The following is a 21,584-nucleotide window of genomic DNA, read 5'->3' on the forward strand; positions in this document are numbered from 1 at the left end:
TCCAGGAGAGTGTTTTGGCCAAAGGTCCCAGGCATACATACGCCAGTGATTCTCAAACTCCAACATGAGGACTGATATGGGCCCAGGATGAAGTATGTTTTTTAATCAATCTAAAGCACAATAAATAATAATAAGAAGAAGGACATGATTGGATTTTACACAAAGCTAAATGTATTCCATTTAAAGTAACTGTCCTCCACGTAGCACAGGGAGATCAGCTCGGTGCTTTGTGACCACCTAGAGGGGTGGGATAGGGAGGGTGGGAGGGAGACGCAAGAGGGAGGGGACATGGGGATGTATGTATATGTATAGCTGATTCACTTTGTTATACAGCAGAAACTAACACACCATTGTAAAGCAATTATACTCCAATAAAGATGTGAAAAAAATAAATAAAAAAGAAAGTAACTGTCCTTCATTCTAAAATTATGTCTTTTTATAGGTTTGAAAATGTCTTTTATGAAATGATGGTGCTAAGAGATGGTATTTTCAACATCCTTAATCGGCAAAATAAAAGTTGACAATCTCTACAGAGTATCCAGATAATGTAAAATGTTTACTATTTATAAAACCCAAAGCTGTGTAGAACGAGCACTGACCGCCTGAGGAGGGAACAAGGTTTGGCCCTGGAGCGTGTGAAGTCAACCGCCACCATTTCTGGAAGCTTGTATTTATCGTAACTCGTTCCAGCAGGAGCAATGTTTGCTCCTCTTCCACTCGAGGAAGGGCTAGGAATTTTCCTCACAGCGTTCCTAACATCTGTCCTATTTCTTAATTCTTCTGAAATTACTTTCAGAAAAAAATAATAATAAAATAAAATGAAATGAAATAGTTTTCTGCTAGTTGTTAAATGTGAACAAAAAATGACCGGGCTATCGTGTCAACCTATTTCACAGAAGACTGTAAAAGAATAAGAAGGCAGAAGGATATAACAAGGTACTTTAGAACTCCTAGAATAGTAGAGATGAGTGTATACGAAAAATAAATGAATGATTTGAACACAGAGAACACAACCAAGATGAGTGAAAATAGAAAACTATACACAGTCTCTAGCAATGAATTCCACTGCTCAGTATGAATTGTGAGCTGGTGAGATGGAATGCAAAGTGGAAAAAGTTCCTCCACAAAAACAAAATAGGACTGGGTTCCAGGACAGCCTAGGCTGGCCATTAACCTAGATTAACCAAGAAGTACACTTAGCTCAGAATTCAGAAACATCTCTCCCCCAATCCACATGGCTAAATTTGGAGAGAAGCAGCAGGCGGCTAGACGCTCCTCAGGGATATTAATTTGTTAAATTTCCTTTGTCTGTAAACAAAACCAGCAATTCCTCATACCACTCTGACCCCGACATAACAGAAAACACCACCCTAAATTACCCGCTTCCTGCTATTCCAAATCAGGGAAACAAAGGGAACTCACTCTTCCCACGGGCACAAGCAAGGGTCCCAGATTCAGCTCCTCCAAGCTGGCTCCCGTTACTCCTTCGTCCTAAGACAGGATCATTCTGAAAATGAGTCATGGTCAATTATGCGTCCTTTTTTGTGGTAAAATATACATTACATAAAACGTACCATTTTTGCCATTTTTACGTGTACAGTTCTGTGGCATTAAGTACATTCACATCATTGTGCAACCCATATTCTGCAACTTATCCAGGGTCCCCAAGGATTCTGCAGGCTGTATGTCTTCATTTGCAGAAGAATATATTTTTGCTCCACGCTCCACAACCTTCCCATTTTCTAGGGCTCATTCCTAATGAGAGACTCTTATTTTCCAAACAATAGAATACCAGTGAATTCCATTATAACCCAGGTGCAAAACTTAACCGATTAAATTATCCTTAAAGACCAAGTTAAGTCTCAGGCCCTATGCATTCAACTTGGCAAGCTGAAAGCAACTATTGCATCTTGCCTGCCTTCTAGTGGAATGAAGACTTATAATCCCTTCTTTTCTGCAGACTTTTTAACGTATATATTAACAACTTTATTGAGGTACTGCTGACATACAGAAATGATATATTTAAGGTGTACAACTTAATGATTATACATATATATATAGTGGAAAAATCACCATCAAACTAAGTAACTTATCATAGCTATATACCTCTACATAGTTACCCTTGTGTGTATGTATGTTGATTTAAGACCTATTCTCTTAGAAAATTTCAAGTATTCCTCTACTCAATAGAAAATACTCAACTAGGGAGGAACTCTTCATTTATATCACCACCATCGCTATGGTTCTATCAGGAGCCATATAAGGCGGGGGGAGGGGGGGGGGTCAAAAGGTAAAAAAAAAAAAGAAGCCACATAAAATTAAAGACTTCGCTCAAATAACTAAAACTCAATTAATTTTCACAGTAGATATACAGCATCTATCAATAGATATATAGCATAATAGTTTTTGCTTCATCAATAGATACAGAACATAACAGCTTTTGCATCAACCTGCTACATACGGCTTATCCTTGCAACCACCAACTTTCCACTATCCTTGCCACTTACTAATTTTTCAAGATAGGCATTCGAGTGTACCTAGGACTTTTCATAGACTATCACAAGGCAATCAATATGTCAAAATTTATTTAATGACAAAACTGCACTTGACCACTATAACTAGCTATTCCTTATTTTTTCATTAAGGCCTACACATGTTAAGAACACCAGTTGTGCCAAAGGAAACTATCAATTTCCCCATGAACTTGTCAGCTGGTTTATTAATAAAGGGATATATTGTTTTGTAAATGAGGAAACACAGGTGCCTCAAGTTCCATTCTTAATCTCCTATGGCTAAGCTGCCAGAAGAAAAGAGGGTCTCTCTTGCCCACAGGCTCAGTACAATGGCTAGATTACCATGAACACTCAAGGAATACTGACTGGAGATTATCATCACAGTACTGGTTCATTCACCTCCTGAGTTTAATGCAGGGGAAGTATATCTGGATAATACTAAGAATACAGCTTGCAGGATAATTACAGCACAGACAGAACCACAGAACCACAGAACCACCAAATGAAGAGCCCCAGCAGCACGGGAGTGGCAAGCTCTGCTAAACAAACATACTGATCATTTTTAAGGCTGTAGTTATATTTAAACCTATTTGCATTACAGTTCATTTCACAGAAATTACTTCCTAGACTCAGGACTCCCTTGTGAAATAGTTACCAGCACTATAAATTTAAATTTCTTATTCTGGAGCAGACCAATAAATAATGAACTAATCACTGAACCATCACGTCTTCATACAGACCTACATCAAACCAGACTGGCTTATCTCACAGGTTGCCAATTATTTTACTAAAAATTAACACATGCCCCATTAGGGGATAACAGAGAATTCTGCTACATAATGAAGCTACAGAACAGAGGATTAAAACAGCAAGCTGGCCATTCCTGTGACACAAGATTTAAAATGAACACCAGGAGTTAAGATTCTTGAGAAGACTAAATGGTAGGGCTCAAACAGTGAACCTGGTGAATAAACAGGCCAGCTGGGTGGGAGAAATCCCATGACATTAATAGTAGTATCTGCTTCCTCTGAACCGCTTTCTCAAGCCTAGAGTTTTCATATCTCTTCTTGCATTAGAATTGATAACATTCCTCAGAGCCAAGTAAGGACAGAGACCATCTTGTCAAATTCTAGTTAGAAGCGCTAAGCCAGGTCAAAGTCACACTGTGAGGTTTGTAACAGTCCTCAGCATCACAGTCATGGGCATTAAGTGAACACTGATTGAAGACAAAGGCCCAGGCACCATAGCTATGGACCAGAGCAGCCCTTCCCAGAGATCCTGGCCTGAGTCAATCTATCACCATCACGCATCAGCCATCGTGACAAGGTACCCACTGTGTACCAAGCACTGAGCTCAGAACTATGTGTAGTATGTAATTTAATCCTGACAATCCTTTTGAGTTAGGTAGTGCCATTCTCACTTTATAGATGAGGAAAGCGAGGCTTCGAAAAGTGAACTTGCCAAAGTCACTCAGTATGTCACGGAGCTCAGATACGGACCCAGAGTTTGACTCAAGAGCCCTGTTCTTAACTACTGTAAAATCCAGCCTTCCAACCCGCTGCAGTTGGTACATGAGCTAAAACCCATGCCATTCTGAGAAGTGGAAAAAGCACTGGTCAGAAAAGTCAACAGACTTAACCTTTTCATCAGCTCACGCTTCCTACACTCGTGAATTTGAGCCTTCATTTACTCATTTAGAGAAGTACCACTAAAGCCTCCCTCCACTCATAGGTTGTTGTATAAGGTTAAACAACTTAGTCAACGAAATTATGAGGTAATTCTAATCTATAGTCCAGTGACTTCTGTCTGTAACTCTCACATTAGGATCACACTGCTATGTTGATATAACGGCCATATAATCGAGTTAGGATGTAATCTGAGATCAGCACAGAAGGCTTTTAGTCCAGTGGTTCTCTAGGAGACGTGGGTCACCTGCGGGCCCTCCCTCATTCTGATTCCTTGTTTTAGGGGGCATCTCTGAAAGAGATTTGTTGTAAAGACAGATGATCCTAATGCACCCTCCGGCTGAGGACGAAACTATCTACTGTGCTCTAAAGTACATAAACTTAGGAGTCAAGATATTCAAACCAAAATCCCTTCTCAAATACTTGCTGACCATTAGACCTAGGGCAGCCAACTATTTACATTCTACAAACCTAGCACCGTGGCTGCCTTGCGCATAATATCTATTCAATAAGCCTTAGTTATTACCTACAGAATCACTGTCTGGTGGCTTACTTGAATTTCTTGAATGTAGCAAAGAGTAGCTATTCCAGAGCTCTGACAGTTCAGTAACTATAACTAACTATGAGCCCAATTTGCTTCTCTGAGCCTATCTCCAGTTATTCTATTCTTGACTTGCAAAGCAAAACAGAATAAGTTCACTTCCTATTTAACATAAGAAACTTAACCCACTCCTAATGGCATTATGAGCATTTAAACATTAGGCATACCACCTAAAAAAGAAAAAAAACCCATCATTTTCCAGTCATTAAACTACTAAAGAATAGATGGTACAAAAAGGGTTGCATTTCAATAGAACTAGCTTTATTATTATTTTTTTAAACAAAAGAAATGGTCTAAAAGCAAATACAGATATGTGCCAAGGGATGGATGTGACCTGGTACTTACAAAGGAGCTGCTGTGTCATAAATGAAAACAGTATGTTAGGAGAAAAATAATTTCCAGGTGCTGTGTGCTTGAATAATCAGGAGACGCAAGTGCACTGAAGGAAGGTGCTCTGCCAAAGCAGTCAGCGTGAGCCCAGGGGGAGAAAAAGAAAAACCACCAGAGGTCCTTCCAGAGAACTACGTGGTGGCAGCATGAGAACTGGCATCAACTCACAGTCTTCTCATTTTCCCCATTTTCTATAATTTTCCTCTTCTTCTCATCTGTTTTTTTCTTGAAGATGTTATTTCGGTAAAACTGAAGTTCTTTGATGCTTTCACTAATGTCATCAAGTGCCCTACAAGCAAACATACCACGCTGAGTTGAAATGTCCAAAACCCAGAGGAGATGATCACCATTTTGCAAAGCGTAACTTTTTATAAATAACTTAAGAACAACAAGGACTACTGTAAATGCAACTATCTGACATCATCAAGAAGTGGAATATTTCAGCATAGCAAATTTAAGTGCTTTGTTTTTTAAAAAATGTTTGAATAAAAAAAAAAAAGATTTCTAAACTGTAACAGATTAAAGTTTACCAAACTGTTCCATAAGATAGTGAGGTGTTCCACAGGGGAAAAAAAAAAGGAATTCCGGGGTCAAATAAATTTAGGAAAACCTAGATTAAACATTTCTTCTTTTGAAGTTTTTTGCCAAGCATTTAATGTACTGATGTGTTGTGAATTCCCCAGAGGAGGTTGTACTATATACACAGTATTTCTAAAACTTAATCGACCACCTGTGTGGAATGCATATTAACAGCTCATAGCATGTAGTCTGGGAAACACTGCACAATACTTAATGACGTCCTGCACAAAATACAATCACGTACTCGAACGTAACTCGTGACTCCATCATCATAATGAACATCAATTATCAGACAGTACCTAACCACAAAAGAGGATCTACCTCCCCTCTCGTGGTGATTTGTGCTATAATCAGTGGCAGCCTGCCTCCATCTAACAGCCTTTCTTCTCCTCCAACATGCTGTTTCTCATCTGTCATAGTCTGAGAAATCAGGTAACCAAGATTACTAGAACAGTGTGCAAGTAAATCAATCTGCTCTGATTGTCAAGGGCCTCTTCTAGAGAACAAACTGCACAAACTTTAATGCAAGAGCTTTCAGACAGTTATTTCTGTGGTTAAGGCAACAATTTTGCTTTCTTCCCAGGTCTCGGATAACCAGTGGAGAGCTGAAGCTGTCAAAAATACAGCCTCTGGCTAAATCAAGGTACACCACAGCTTAGCCACAATACTGAAACCCAAAACAAGATCTGAAAACCCAAAGTTCTTCTACAGCCCACTATGTGGCAAAACCTGACCAATCTTGATGCGAGGCTATTTATAGTCATTAGTTATGCCATTTGGTGTGAATATCTGTACATTTCACTGTAGAAACAGCAATGTGCTTGATTATGAGGTGCTTCCTCAGGCCTTCTTAGGGGTATTACTACCTTTCTAAAACCTGAAAACTCCTGAAATCCAAAACACATCAAGCCCCAACTGTTTCACATGAGGTATCCCAGACCTGTGTTATTGTGCTGTAGTCCATGAAAGCCCAATAAAAAAACATTAATGCCAGGCTCTTTAGAGCAGGGACTTGGTCTTCCTGTTTGGCTAGAAGTGTACACGGTACACAGTACACAGTAGGGGCTCGGTACATGGATGAAACAAATGCCAGCTGCTACATCTCCCACCAAGTTTTATGTCCTTCCTCAGAGTCTACAACACCAAAAAGTAAAAGAGGACTCTAGATACACAAGTTCTTTAAATTCCTTGTGTACTTCAGCCTAAGGTTGAAGACATAAAAAGAAACAATCTGAAAAACTACAAAGTGTCTAAGTTAGGCTAACTGTGTTGCACAACTGTACACAAAGTGTTCCAATTTTAAATGACTACAAATCCATATGCTTGATGGGAAGAAAATTATACTGCTCATTACTAGAAAAAAAATTAGACCGCTTCACATACCTACAAACTAAGTTATCTGCAAGTTTCAAAACAGCAATAAAGACATTAAGACCATACATATCTCACAATGGAATGTTAGAACACTGATCAGAATTCCTGATAATCTTAGCAAAAGAAGGTTATTTTTATGTAGTTGTCCTTTACTTTTCCCCCAAGGGAATAGAGACATTATTTCAAGCAGTCAGGAATTCGGGAGTTATGTGCGTGTCAGACGGCCAAGCACTTGGAAGGACCCAAACTTACCTGTGAGAAGCAGCCTTCTTTGGTGCAAATTCATATTCTTCTGGATACCAGCGTCTACATACAGCAAAAATGGAACTCTCAAAGGAAACCGTCTCAAATACACTGAATAATTACGTCCTTCAAGTAGTTTAATAACTTTGTAAAAGGCATTTGGGTTGTGACTATCGAGCTGCCTCCCTGTCTGGGACTCCACCTTCGTCCCTTTCCTCTCTTCATACTATAGATTCTCTTTGGGCAAGATCAACAATGTATAAGATTGCTAAATCTGCGCACTCCAGCCCAGCCCTCTCCTGCGCTTCTGTCATGGATATCCAACTGCCCAATGGACATCTCCACCTAAAATCCACCGGACACTTCCAACCCCACACACACATATGGTCATACTCATCATCCTCAACATCTCCCTTCCCCCATCGGCCAAATCTACTCTTCCTCTTATTTTCCCCTTTATCTTTGATCAGTTCCATCATCCACCTAACCACCCAAACTAGAAACGCGGGGAATCACTTTATACATCCTCCTTTTCCTCACGCCCCCATTCAAGCACTCAGTGCCATGCTACGGACCTTCTCAAATGCTCTACCTCCTGCTCTCTACCGCCCACTGCCATTTCCCTAGCTCCTCCTTCTCTCTCCAAGATGGTGAGAGAGTCTTTCTCATCTCCCTACCTCTTTTCTTACCACCTTCTAATCAGAATGATCTAATCGCATCACCTTTATCTTCCTGCTCCCGCCTATCTTCATACCTCTGCCCATTCTCGGGAAAGCTCACTCCTCACCTTAAATACCTGGAACACGGCCACTCTTCCTTAAATCTCAACTTGAAAGCTATTTTCTCCGTGAAGTTTTTGCTACCTCCCCATTCCCCTCACTCCAGCTGCCGGGTGCGCCTTCTCTCGTGCCCGCAATATTCTACCCGCACTTTCCCCTAACAGACGTCATCACACAGTACACTTCTCAGGTGTGTTTTTTACACATCTGTCAATGCACTAGACTCTAAGCCCTTAAGGGCTTCTCATCTGTATGTTCCCAGCACATAGGCCAACACGTGGCACAGAAAATGGGTGGGTGCTCAATAAATTTTCCAGATTAATGAAATTTATACGGAAGATTTTTGATGTTCTTTCTCCCAATTCTCACCAGTTCAAGCGAGAATGGGACGAGGAAGTTATACACCCACTTGGCCCCCTCAGTTCTACACCTTTATTCAATTACTCTGTACAAATTCTCAAGGAAAACATGCTAAATGAGGCAGTTGAATGGATCCTAAATATAGCCCTTACCTGCACAGCTCTTTAACAGTGCTCACATCAATTATTCTATAATGAAGATGTTTCATGAACTGGGGCATGTATTTGTCAAGAAACTTCTTATCTGCATGAACTGAATTTCCTAGAAAGACACGAAGCATACCGCATCTGTGTATTTCTAGTAGTATACAAAAGGATATACAAATTCACAAACTGTATTTAATTGGAGGTGATTTTTTTAAAGAATTCAAACAATTCCTCAAAGCATCTCAAAACTTCGAAATTAGGTTTGAGTGGATCTGATTAGATTACAAGTGCAGATTTCGGAGTATTTAGACAGTTTAGCTCATAATAAATTTGTAAATGGCTTCTTTATGGACAAAAGGATGAATCTATCATTCCACATACTAAAAATAACGCTCAAATCTGTAACTTCTTTAGATAATACCACATGCACAAATTTTCTCCCAGTATCACAAAACCTACACCACTAACACTAAAAGTTTAACTGTAGATAAACTCATAAGTAGATAAGCATTTATTTACATTTCAATTTTAATCAATCATATCCACATTCATGTTTCCACACAGTAATTTATATTAAAAACACTAAATTTTAAATAAGAACTTTAAAACAGACACCAGCTGCACTGGCTAGGGGGAAAATTGATACAATACATGCTATATAGTACTTAAAGTCAAAACTTTTTTATGAGTATTTAAGGGAAGTGTTAGTTACTATACCAGCTTACATATACAAATACAAACACACCACCACAGGACATTACCCTCCCTTTGACAATGGCAGTCCCTTCAAAATCCTAGCAGAACTGGCCTAGTTTCTTTAAAAAGTCAATGTCACAATGGGAGAAAAAAAAGACAGGTGCACACTTTGGATTAAGAGACTAAAGCGACATAATAACCAAATGAAATGCGTGAGTCTTGACTGAATCCTGGTTAAAAAACAAATAGACATTTTGGATGTGGACTAGTGATCAGATGATGTAACTGAATTGTTTTTAATCGTCTTAAATGTGACAATGATATTGTGGTTACTTAAGAAAATGTCCTTATGCTTAGGAAATTCTGGGTGAACTATTTAGGGATGAAGTGTCATGATGCCTGCAATTTACTTTCAAATGTCCAAAAAAATAGACAGATAAATATGGCACAAGGTGAACAACTACTAGATCCCACTTTTCTGTATATTTGAAATTTTTCCATAATAAAAATAGGTGGAAAATTTTTATTGAGTTAATCTGGGTATCCCAGATCTCATGTCAGGTTTCGGGGCATTTTCCCCGATATTCATGTATAAATTACACAAGGAAATTTGAGCAACAAAAGTAAGATGGATAATCCCAATCAGGGTTAAGTGGAAGGCACGATGATCCTGGCTGATCGTTCTGGAACCGCAGTCTCTTGAACCGCTACGATGGAAGACTATCTACAAGGCAGACATAGGACTGGATTTTACCTGCAAGTGGACAGAGCCCCGGAGGAGTCAGCTGTCGTACAAAGGACAGAAATTCATACTCTGCCTGCTGCAGTGTCATTGTACTCTCCTTCACTGCTTTGGTTAGACCAGACTGCAAGAGAGAATCCCCAGCCCCACCAAGACACATGAAGTCAGTGTTCAAAGGCATCCAGATATGAAACTTCACTTCTAAAATGGGCAAATATAACCACAGATGGACCATTTACAGAGCTCAAGTTCACACTGAAACTGCCATCTTGGCACCGATTTTTTTCTTAAAGAATCCAAGTCAGATAAGCTAGGTTCCTGATTGTTAATAGCATTTCCACACAGTCAGAAAAGATGGCGCTCAAAGTCCAAGGATATAACCTCTGGGAAGAACCAACTTAACAGGAGAGCGGCATTCTCCCTTCTCTGAAAGTTGATCGTCTAACCTTATCCAAAAGACTGACTTGAGCAATACTTGATAATCCGCAATGTGCTCGCGACAGACTGAATGCAGGAGAGGAAAAAAGAGGACATTCAGGAGCAGATGGTCTCGAGAGGTCCCAAAGATGAAAAGTGAACAAGCAAGCAGTTTCCCAGGCTCGCCAAGCAATCTTCCTCTACCCCTTTTATGGTAATGTTACCTTCCCATGATGCTCCTTACACCAATCTGACATGCTGTCCAGTAACTCATCTGGCTGTTTTATAATCAGGTTAGGACCCTGTGGATAGGAAAAGTTGTTATTCATCCAGAATCAATGGGGATAAGCTTGGTTTCTGAGTTTAACTGCTTTAGGAATTACATATATATACTAGAGAAGGGAAGAGAGATGAGGGACTTTGTTAACTCTAAAAGTGGTCCTCATTCATTCCAGCACTATTTATGACGACAAAAAATAATGAACGAACACACACATAACACAACCGAAAACTGAAATGCCTATCAACAGAGGACACAGGTATCCACCAAAGGTCAGCAAACTATAGCCCCAGCCTGTGGCTTTTTTTTCTTTTAATTGCCAGCAAGCTACGAATGACTTTTACATTTGTAAGTGGTTGTAAAACAAACAAATATGGGACAGAGAGGTATGTGGCACTCTAAGCCTAAAATACTTAATATTTGATGTTTTTTAGAAAAGGTTTGCCAGCCCCTGACTATGAAAAGTGTCTATATTGCCAAGTGAAAAAAGCAAATTGCAGAACAGTGTACGCATGCTTATGAGTTCACTTATACTTGATTTAAAAAAACACACATTTGTATATGCATGGAAAATACTAAGAAAATACATAAAAGTTGGGGAGTGGGATGAGACAGGAGAAGAACAGCACAAAAAAACAACTTACTATACATAATATTTTGCATAAAGCTATACTGTTTACTTTTAACAGTATTTTCACATTAAAAACTTCAAAAAGTAATTGGTGACATGTGAAAGATTGAAAAAAAAAAAAAAAGTGATGCTGGAATTCTCAGCTCCACTTAATAGAACATTCAACTGTGAGTCGAATAGAATCCCAGCAGTAGCAGAAGCTCAACTTGTGGCAGTAAAGCAAGTCACCTTCGGCTTAGTTTTACCTTCTGTACCATGGAGATAACAGCACCCCCCCAACCCCTTCCCTCACAGGGATGTTAACAGGATAAAAGAAATTATAGATATGAAAGTTCTTTGAACTCTCTGGGAAAGAAAGATTCTCTAAATCCAAGGTATGATTACTACTAAAGCGGTAAAAGTACTTTGCAATTAGTGAGAGGAATGGCAAGAATTTGACTAAAATATGCCTGACAGCTACAACTAACAAGGAGTTTTAGCCAAACAAGAAAACTGGTGACAGCAATCTCCATGAAGAAGCAAAAAATTTGCTCTGATAACCTTTTTTTTTTTTTTTAACTGAAGTATAGTTGATTTCCAATGTTGTGTTAATTTCTGCTATACAGCAGAGTGATTCAGTTTTACATACATATACATTCTTTTTTATATTCTTTCCCATTCTGGTTGATCTCAGGATATTGAATATAGTTCCCTGTGCAATACAGTAGGACCTTGCTGTTTTGATAACATATTTTTTAAGAAACCAAAAACCTCATATTGCAAAACACAATTCTAACAAACCATGATGGAAAAAGCCAACGACTATCAACTTAAGGCTATTTAACTTACTCTAGATCCCAGTGTGGCACACTAAGCTACTTACGGAAAAATTTCCAGGTGGGATGTCTGTTCTTCTAGCGTAAAACATTTTCCTCAGACTCATATACAAGATAAAACATATATTCCACAAAACTGACATTTCAGTGTTAACAGCCCCTAAACAATTTTTTTTTTTTTACATCCTTATCCTCACAGGAATAAAGATGCAGACGTAGAGAATGGACTTGACGACATGGGGAAGGGGAAGGGGAAGCTGGGACGAAGTGAGAGAGGGGCATGGACATATATACACTACCAAACGTAAAATAGATAGCTAGTGGGAAGCAGCCGCACAGCACAGGGAGATCAGCTCGGTGCTTTGTGACCACCTAGAGGGGTGGGATAGGGAGGGTGGGAGGGAGACGCAAGAGGAAGGAGATATGGGGATATATGTATATGTATAGCTGATTCACTTTGTTTTAAAGCAGAAACTAACACACCATTGTAAAGCAATTATACTCCAATAAAGATGTTAAAAAAAAAATCCTTATCCTCATCAGACTGGGTCTATTTACAAATGCCACCCTCATGTGCAGCTGTGTGACTACAGACCCAAATTTCCTCCAGGGTACATATCAACTAACTGGTCCATTAAACTGTCAGTATTTCACATTATATCAACAGTCTAAGGGAAAAACTCTTCTTCAGACAAGGGTAAGTAGGGCTGGTAAATAAACACACTTCTCTTCACTATTCATATCTAGGAAATTCCAAGTGACAGGAAAAAACCACCAAACCTAAAACTCAAGGTTCATATAAAAGATTTTTTGTTTCTTTTGTTTTGGGAAAAAAAGAGGTAGTTGCTACAGTGAGATACAAAGTCTCATGATTCCCCTCCAGCTGATGTATCAGGAGGTACTCCAAGATATATGCCTGGTACTCCATGAAAGTAGCAATGCATCTAAAAAGGTTCCTCCCCTCTCTTACCGACCCAGGAAAATAAGTACAACTCTTAACTGTAGACTTGTGAAATGTATCCAGTGCCAGTAGCACATCAATCCGACCCTCTGGAAACTTATTTTAACAAAACTGCCATTCCCCAAAACATCCCTACTGTGTTCCTATTCTAGAGTTTCTCACCACCTCCGAATACTGCTGACAATATGACACAGAATTATTCAGGGCCCAGGATTTCACCCTCTACCAATCACACGTTCTCATACGCTTATTAAATGCTTTGTGAGTGGCCAAAAGGCAACAGGTGTGTTTTATTTGTTTTGCTTAATGTTTCAGTTAAAAGCAGCATGTTAAAACCTTAATCATGCCCAATATGTCAACAGGAGGATATTTTATGATTCTGTATCAACAGGAATTCTAAAATCTTAATATAGATCTAGACGAATCACATGTCCTAGCTGAAATGGTAGAAACTGGATATATGGAGTTATAAGCTAAGCTATATATAAGCTAAGATTATAATATAAAGAAGTCAACTTTGGCATGAGTCACCAATCCTGGTGGGACCACAGTCAAGTGTCTTATTGGTTGGGAGCACTTTACTCAGACTGCTTGGGTTAAACTCCTGGCACTCCCAATAACTAGCCAGGTGGCCTTAGGCAAATTACCCAACAACTGTCTGCCAAAGCGTCTCTCTCTATATAGTGAGTGTAACAGTACCTACCTTATAGTTGCTGTGAGGATTAACAGTGATTACATGTAAAGCACGTAGAACTGTGCCTGGCACACAGTAAGCTCTTAGCAAATGATAGCATTTATAGTTCCTAATTTTTGGCAGTACTATAGAAAAATCCTAGGCTCTGAGATGGATTACTTTGGCTCTCGTACCAAGCCCACCATGACCTAGAACATTATTTTGGACCTTAATTTACAGGGACCTCAGTTTTCTTATCTTTTAAATAAAGAGATGGTGGGGGGGGGGGGCACCAATCTTTAGATTTCCAAAACCCTCTAAACAGTATGGTTGTATTACAAGGCATAACCTACTTCAGCCAAAATGTTGAGATCAGAGTCAGTTATCAGACAGGCCATCTCAATAATCTGGTCCTTCTCAATGTCCAATCCTGTCATCTGCAATAAAAAATACATCACACACACGAAACCGTCTTTCTGGCCTACTGTATCCAAGTTTATTTAACAGGACATCCCTCAAGCATATTCAATTTATATCCCACAGCCAGGATAAAAGAGACAAGAATGCTCCTTGAGCAAGTGCCTCAAGGCACTCATTATGAGTTATTTACTCAATAAACATTTACCAAGGGCCTGCTACATGCCAGGCATCACAGTCCTACTCTGGGGCCGATGCAAAGTAAGCAAAATTGAGTGCTGACAGCGTTCAATTTTGGAAGAGTTAGATAACTTAACATTACTACATCTCTGCAGAGTGTACAAAGTTTTTATGTTAATTACACCACTTGATCTTCATCACAATCTAGTGTTATGATCCCCATTTCATATAAGAGAAAACTGAGGCTCAAGGGAGAGGGGAGTGCTTGGCTGAGTATGGAAAACCTAAAGGGATCAGAACCGGGTTGTAGTGCTAACCCCGACCTTCACTAAAGGCGCGACCTTGAATGAGCCGAGTCCTCTCTCTGGGCCTCAGTTTTCTCCTTTAGGGAACGTGGGGTAAGGCTGAGTCATCCCCGGGGTCCCGTCTAGCTCTAACCACCTAAGGTCCTGGGAGACTGGGGAACTGGGGTCTAGCACAGCCGCTGTGCGCACCCCTACCCCCGTGACCCTGAGCCCATCAGAGGGTTAGGGAGGTCCACATCTGGGCGGAATTGGGGGCTAGGGCAAGCCATATGGATGACTCCACCCTCCGGAAAAGAAACCCCACAGTCCGGCACAGTCCCCAACACCCGCAGGACTCCTGCCCCCCCCACCCCGCGACCTGCCCCGCGCCGGCCACAGCCGGGAGGCGCTCACCTGCCACACCTGAGACCCAGACACTGCCACTCTCCCCGGACAGGCTCGGCTACTCTGTCCCACGCGCGAAACCTCACTCGTCTCCCCTCACGCCCCACCGCCCTGACTCACCTCCAGGTCTACCCAGACCATCCGCTGAGCCATGCTCTCCCCAGCCGCCATGGCTGCGCCAGCTTCACGGACACCCCACGCCCCGAACGACCCTCGAGTCCCACCCACACCTCGCAACAGCCTGGAACCCAGGGAGCCGCCTAGCATCACCCGGCACAAGCCACCACGGCCCCAGCCTTTCAGCCGGCGCTGGCGCAGGCGCGATGGTCGCTAAACGTCGCAAACCCGCGGGGAGTTGCAGGAGCAAAAACCGCAAGTCCCAGCATCCAGTGCGCCGGCTGGCCCTGAACAGTCCGGCTTAGCTGCCGAATGGGATGATGGGCCTTAGAGTCTTGTCTGGTGTTGCGCCCGATATCCCCGCCCCCGCCACGTGTTTTCGGATGTTACTGGACGCGCATGTTTTTCAGAACTAAGTTTATTCGTTTCCAGGAGTTATTTCCTGAATTTGGATTAGTTGTAAATCGCCTATTTGAGGAGGAACTCTCGTACTTTGTTAAGTCGAAAAAGACCTGGTTACCGGTTTGTTTGTTTTTTAATGTATCTTTTTTGCTTTTTTTCCCCCCTTCTTTTTACTTACTTGCAACTCCACTTCACACACTGGGTATTTTTCTCATTTACATGAAACAGCAGGGCGGTGTGCTTTTTTTCAGGCCAGAAGACCATTTCCGCTATCAACAAGTCCTTTAGAAATCCTTAAATGAGATCTTATCCGAGAGATCACTTAGCACGCTTTAGGTGCTGACTAAAAGTCCCTTTCCTTCATAGGCCAAGGGTTACTTCTTATTCCTTACTGAGGGGCTTGCCTAGGTCTGTGTTTCAGTTCAGCTGTTAGGTGTCAGTGGTAATTACTTCCTAGCCCACCCTTACAAGTTCTCAAGGTTAAATCTCGTCCTTGTATAACGAATCTATGCAGCAAATTAAATGAACTAAAAACAGCTTTGCCCGCTCTGCAATCTGCTTTGGTTTTGATCAAAGTATTTTTAATCTCCTCCACTAACAACTATAGTTTCCAGTATTTCCAAGAGTAGAGATGGCCACCAACAAGATCTTTCGACCCTGGAGTATCAAATTGCATTGAGTCTCTTAAACCTTTGGCTATTCAGTGGCAAGTCAGGGTGCTGAGTGAGACATTGTTACAAACATTTGGTTTCAGCCTGGAATTATTATTATTATTATTATTATTATTATCCTCTGTATTTTTCTGAAAGCCGTATTGCCACTAATTACAGAGCTGGTGGCCCATCTTATAGTAATTCATACCTGGTGAGCTGGTTTTGTGAGAGGGAAACTTTGTTGCCTAGTAAGAGCTGTAAGAATAATGCAGTGTCCTGGATTTCACCTTCAACTTCTCTGGTATATCCAACCCACCACCTGCCAGGTCACAGAGAAAATCTCTTCTAAGTGTCATCAAATCGTGTGCAGTTTTATGTATACACACACACACAATGGTATATATTCTAACTGCACTGCCTGATGAGTCACATTGTTTTGCTTTTAGCTTTTTATTCACTTGTAGCCTACTTGATAAGAAATAGTCTACAAAAAGTAAAAAAATTTTTTAATAAAAAATAAAATAAAAAAAGAAGTCTACATTTCTTCTGTAGTTTTTTCTTTGTTTTAAACTTGATTCATAGAAAGTAGAATCAGTTGAAGTATATAAACTTTTATCAATTGTGCTTTTTATCCTCCGGAGGCACTGATATTATTTCTTTAAATTTTCAAAGAACACCTCTTGTTTTCAAAGTTACTACTGGAACATTGATCAGTTTTATTACAAATTACAACTTAGGAAATGCTATTTACATTAAAGAACTTGTATCCTGAAAACTTATGATCGTAATTTTAAAATATTGGGTAGTTAAAATTATGTGTGGACTTCTTTGAAACCAGTTTTCATAGTAATGTACTTTCATTTTAACATAAAGACACATTTTAGATGAATGGTATTATAATGTAAGGAGATTTATAGTTTATTGGATTTTGTGTATAATAACATTCGATTGGTAATCTTAAAGGTTATCAGAACAATGTACGCATCAAATTCACAAATCGAAACCATGTAAATAAGAGGGAGGGCAGGGAGTTCCCTGGTTAGGATCCTGGGTTCTCACTGCCGTGGCCCTGTTTCAATCTCTGGTCAGGGAACTGAGATCCTGCAAGCCGCGTGGCCAAAAGGAAAAGAGGGAGGGCAGACAGAAGAACATGGGGCTCTAGAATCTGAAAGCAGCATTGTCCCACGGTGGACTCATTTCGTTCCCTTTTCCTTTCACAACAGAGTTTATCTTAAAGCCACACCACTCTGCTCAGAGACTTTGCTTTTTCAATTCTGTCATGAACCTGTAAGAACTGCTCTTGTTAATTAACAAGGGTAAAATGCCGATAAATCTTGTTCTCTAAAATCATAGACTATGAGAAACTTTGCTGTTTGAAGTCGTTTCAGAGAGAACAGCTTCTCTTAAAGAATCTGGGCCATGTGTGTCACTTTGACACAGAGAAGCTGCCTCAATTTCCAGCCCAGGGGCAGAGATTCAGATAAGAGGTTTCCAGACACAGCATTCCACATTTATCTTAAATTTATAGTTTCTAAGGAAACAGGACCTGAGTCAGCTTCTCAACACTGCTGGTAGTCAGGCTGTGATGTTTCTGGTCCCTCTGGGCTTAAGGTCACAAGGGTGGAGGTGAGCACAGCAGCTCCGCTAGACCCCCACTTGCCCCCCCTCAAGGGCCCCAGGTTGTTAGAGCTAGACAGGATTCTGGGGATGATTCAGCCCTACCCCACATCCTATAAAGGAGAAAACTGAGGCCCAGGGAGAGAGAGGATTCAGCTCATTCAAGGTCATGCTGTTAGTAAGGATCTGAGTTGGGGCTACAACTCAGTTCTGATCTGTTTCTAACAAGACATGGCCGAGGCTACACAAACCCTCCCCTTATTTAAAGATCACTACTTTTTTAAGCGTTTTTTTTTTTTACTTTTTGTGTGTGTGTGGTAAAATATACATACATAAAATTTCCCATTTTAACCATTTTTAAGTCTGCAGTTCAGTGGCATTAAATGCATTCATATTGTTGTGCCACCATCACCACCATCCTTCTGCAGAACTTTTTCATCTTCCCAAACTGAAAATTCCATACCATTAAATACTAACTCCCTGTTTCCACCCGTGCCCCTCTCAGCCACAGGCCACCACCATTTCACTTTCTGCCTCTGTTAATTTGACTATTCTAGGTACCTCATATAAGTGGAATCATACAATATTTGTCCTTTTGTGTCTGGCTTATTTCACTTATCATAATGTCCTGAAAATTCATCCAAGTTGTAGCATGTGTCAGAATGTCCTTCCTTTTTAAGGTCAAATAATATTCCACTGTATATATTCACCACATCTTGTTTATCCACTCATCACTCAATGGACACTTGGGTTGCTTCCACCCTTTGACTACTGTGAATATTTACATGGATTTTAATTTTATTTTTTTATTGCTGCTTTCTTACCAGGACTTCCCCAGCCCTGCTTTGATTCTCTCACCTCCTGAGCAGAGATTACTGTGATAATCAAACCAGAGGTAACCCCTACTTCTCCTGGTTCTTCTTTAGAATCATCCAAGCCCTATTTTCATTTATTTATTGATTGATTTATTAATGTTTTATTTATTTTATTTTATTTTATTTATTTTTGGCTGCATTGGGTCTTCATTGCTGTGCGCGGGCTTTCTTCTAGTTGCGGCGAGCGGGGGCTACTCTTCGTTGCGGTGCGCGGGCTTCTCATTGCGGGGACTTCTCTTGTTGTGGAGCACGGGCTCTAGGCGCATGGGCTTCGGTAGTTGTGGCGGTGGGCTCAGTAGTTGTGGCGCATGGGCTCTAGAACACAGTCTCAGTAGTTGTGGCACACGGGCTTAGTTGCTCCGCAGCATGTGGGATCTTCCCAGACCAGGGCTCGAACCTGTGTCCCCTGCATTGGCAGGCGGATTCTTAACCACTGCGCCACCAGGGAAGCCCCCAAGCCCTATTTTTAAAAGTCCTTCCCTACTCCCTCTTAGGAGAGACCCCTGGTTCCTCATGTTAATTGTTACAGCAAGTTCATAAACCTAACGTTGTCACAACTATGTCCCCAGTGAGCTTTATCTGATATGCTTTATCACCATCCTATTAAACTTGACTTTAATTTCCAGAATACAATAATTTTTATACTTGTATAGGACTAGCACAGAGCCATATAGTAATGGTAGCAATACTAGTTAGTAGTCATTCTGCCTGTTTCTCTTTGCATCCGAGCAAAGGTTAAACAAAACCCACCATCACCGCCATTCTTTCTTTTTGCCTTTCTCCCTTCCTATTTCATGTTATCAGTTTCTCCGGGTTTGGGGTTGGTTTTCTCCATGAGCTTTGTAGGCAGTGGGTCCTGGAGGCTATTGGACAACAGAGACTCTTTGGTGAGGGAAGGTCTGGTATCCTTAGGGGCAGCCCTGGCTGGTTGCCCAGCAGCAGTGCAACTGGGGACTGAAGAGGGGGCTCTGTGGTCCCCCCACCAAGGCCAGTCTCCTTACCTTGCTCCTGAGCCAGCCCTTCCTGATTAGCATGAGTAATCTGATCCTTGCTGGTTATCTAGGGTTTCCTCACACTCCCTGAAAAGTACCTTCTGAGGTGTTTTGGCCTCATCCTCCCAAGGCCATAAAAGTTAATAGATTTTTCTTAGATATCTTGAACTCTAAGAAAAAAAAAAGAACAAACCTGTAAACTGTCCTACAGTTTTTAAATGTCCTATAAAGCATTTTTAAATAGGCAGTAAATACCTCATGAATACCTGTTTGGTGATAGTATCTCTTCTTTTCCTGCTTTGTGATACTTTGTCTTGAGAAATGTTGACATCAGGTTTACTGCTGGTAACTGATAACTGTTGTTTACTTCCTTCTAGTGATCTTGGGGAGGAATAAAGGATGATAAATCTTTTGCCTTTTACACTCTATCACTGTAAAAAATTCAAGCCAAATATAATCTTCAAAATATGCCTTGTAGGTCTTCCCTGGTGGCACAGTGGTTAAGAATCCGCCTGCCAATGCAAAGGACACGGGTTTGAGCCCTGGTCCGGGAAGATCCCACATGCCGCGGAGCAACTAAGCCCGCGCGTCACAACTACTGAGCCTGTGCTCTAGAGCCCGCGAGCCACAACTACTGAAGCCCGCGTGCCTAGAGCCCACGCTCCGCAACAAGAGAAGCCACCGCAATGAGAAGCCCGCGCACCGCAACAAAGAGTAGTCCCTGCTCGCGGCAACTAGAGAAAGCCCGCGCACAGCAACAAAGACCCAACGCAGCCAAAAATAAATTAATTAATAAAAAAAAGTACGCCTTGTACACAATGAACACTATATAGGTTTTCATGAAATTTGATGTTCATCTTATCTCAGTGTAGTCCAATAAACATTTTGTGTGATACTTGATATTTAATACTGAATACTTAGTATGTATCCAACACTGTGCTAGAATGCCAAAGGAAAAATACATTTATTAAGCTGATATTATACCAGACACTAGAAGTATTTAAAATATTAATGGTTCATTTTAGGTTTAGAGTCGTATTTTTGTTGTTCTTGTTGTTTTTTTGTTTTTTTTTTAAAATTAATTTATTTATTTACTTATGGCTGTGTTGGGTCTTCGTTTCTGTGCGAGGGCTTTCTCCAGTTGCGGCAAGCGGGGGCCATTCTTCATCGCGGTGCGCGGGCCTCTCACTATCGCGGCCTCTCTTGTTGCGGAGCACAGGCTCCAGACGCGCAGGCTCAGTAATTGTGGCTCACGGGCCTAGTTGCTCCGTGGCATGTGGGATCTTCCCAGACCAGGGCTCGAACCTGTGTTCCCTGCATTGGCAGGCAGATTCTCAACCGCTGCGCCACCAGGGAAGCCCTGTTCTTGTTGTTTTAATAAATTTATTTATTTATTTATTTTTGGCTGCATTGGGTCTTCGTTCCTGTGCACGGGCTTTCTCTAGTTGCAGCGACCAGGGGCTACTCTTCGTTGTGGTGTGCGGGCTTCTCATTGCAGTGGCTTCTCTTGTTGCGGAGCATGGGCTCTAGGTGAGCGGGCTTCAGTAGTTGTGGCACGCAGGCTCAGTAGTTGTGGCTTGCGGGCTCTAGAGCACAGGCTCAGTAGTTGTGGTTCACGGGCTTAGTTGCTCCGCGGCATGTGGGATCTTCCTGGACCAGGGATCGAACCCGTGTCCCCTGTATTGGCAGGTGGATTCTTAACCACTGCACCACCAGGGAAGTCCCTGTTTTTTAGTTTTTGTTGTTGCTGTTTTTGC

The 21,584-nt window shown here is 41.2% G+C and overlaps 1 protein-coding gene and 2 long non-coding RNA genes across 4 annotated transcripts in view; 2 read left to right on the forward strand and 1 right to left on the reverse strand.

The window, feature by feature from the left end:
• LOC309637111 overlaps nt 1-5,088 on the forward strand; it is a 29,056-nt gene extending 23,968 nt beyond the window's left edge. Inside the window, exon 3 of the long non-coding RNA XR_014250399.1 lies at nt 6-5,088. This is a non-coding gene — a long non-coding RNA (uncharacterized lncRNA). The remainder of the gene's footprint in view (nt 1-5) is intronic.
• The window catches only part of LOC309637116, a 276,838-nt gene that overhangs the window by 99,916 nt on the left and 155,338 nt on the right, over nt 1-21,584 (forward strand). The gene's annotated exons all lie outside the window — the stretch shown is intronic.
• On the reverse strand, nt 5,039-15,502 carry REXO2 (RNA exonuclease 2). 2 transcript variants are annotated; one of them, XM_082411175.1, is made up of 7 exons: nt 15,292-15,500; nt 14,239-14,322; nt 10,750-10,827; nt 10,121-10,232; nt 8,677-8,785; nt 7,395-7,448; nt 5,039-5,478 (listed from the first exon to the last, which is right to left on the reverse strand). In XM_082411175.1, exons 1-7 carry the CDS (start codon nt 15,436-15,438, stop codon nt 5,349-5,351), a joined length of 714 nt encoding a protein of 237 aa, XP_082267301.1. In that variant the 5' UTR covers nt 15,439-15,500; the 3' UTR covers nt 5,039-5,348. The 2 variants fall into 2 exon arrangements, with proteins under 2 accessions (XP_082267301.1, XP_082267302.1); XM_082411176.1 differs by lacking the exon at nt 7,395-7,448 and having other exon boundaries at nt 15,292-15,502.

The sequence above is a fragment of the Balaenoptera physalus genome, assembly GCF_965194825.1.
Source record: "Balaenoptera physalus genome assembly, chromosome: 10".
In the NCBI taxonomy this organism is placed as follows: domain Eukaryota; kingdom Metazoa; phylum Chordata; class Mammalia; order Artiodactyla; family Balaenopteridae; genus Balaenoptera; species Balaenoptera physalus.

Coding starts and splice junctions, on each gene's coding strand:
- REXO2 (XM_082411175.1), bottom strand. CDS start 15,438: ATGCTAGGCGGCTCCCTGGGTTCCAGGCTGTTGCGAGGTGTGGGTGGG. Junction 10,828..14,238: donor ATCTCAACATTTTGGCTGAA/GTAGGTTATGCC, acceptor TCCTATCCACAG/GGTCCTAACCTGATTATAAA. Junction 8,786..10,120: donor GGGGCTCTGTCCACTTGCAG/GTAAAATCCAGT, acceptor GTGTCTTTCTAG/GAAATTCAGTTCATGCAGAT.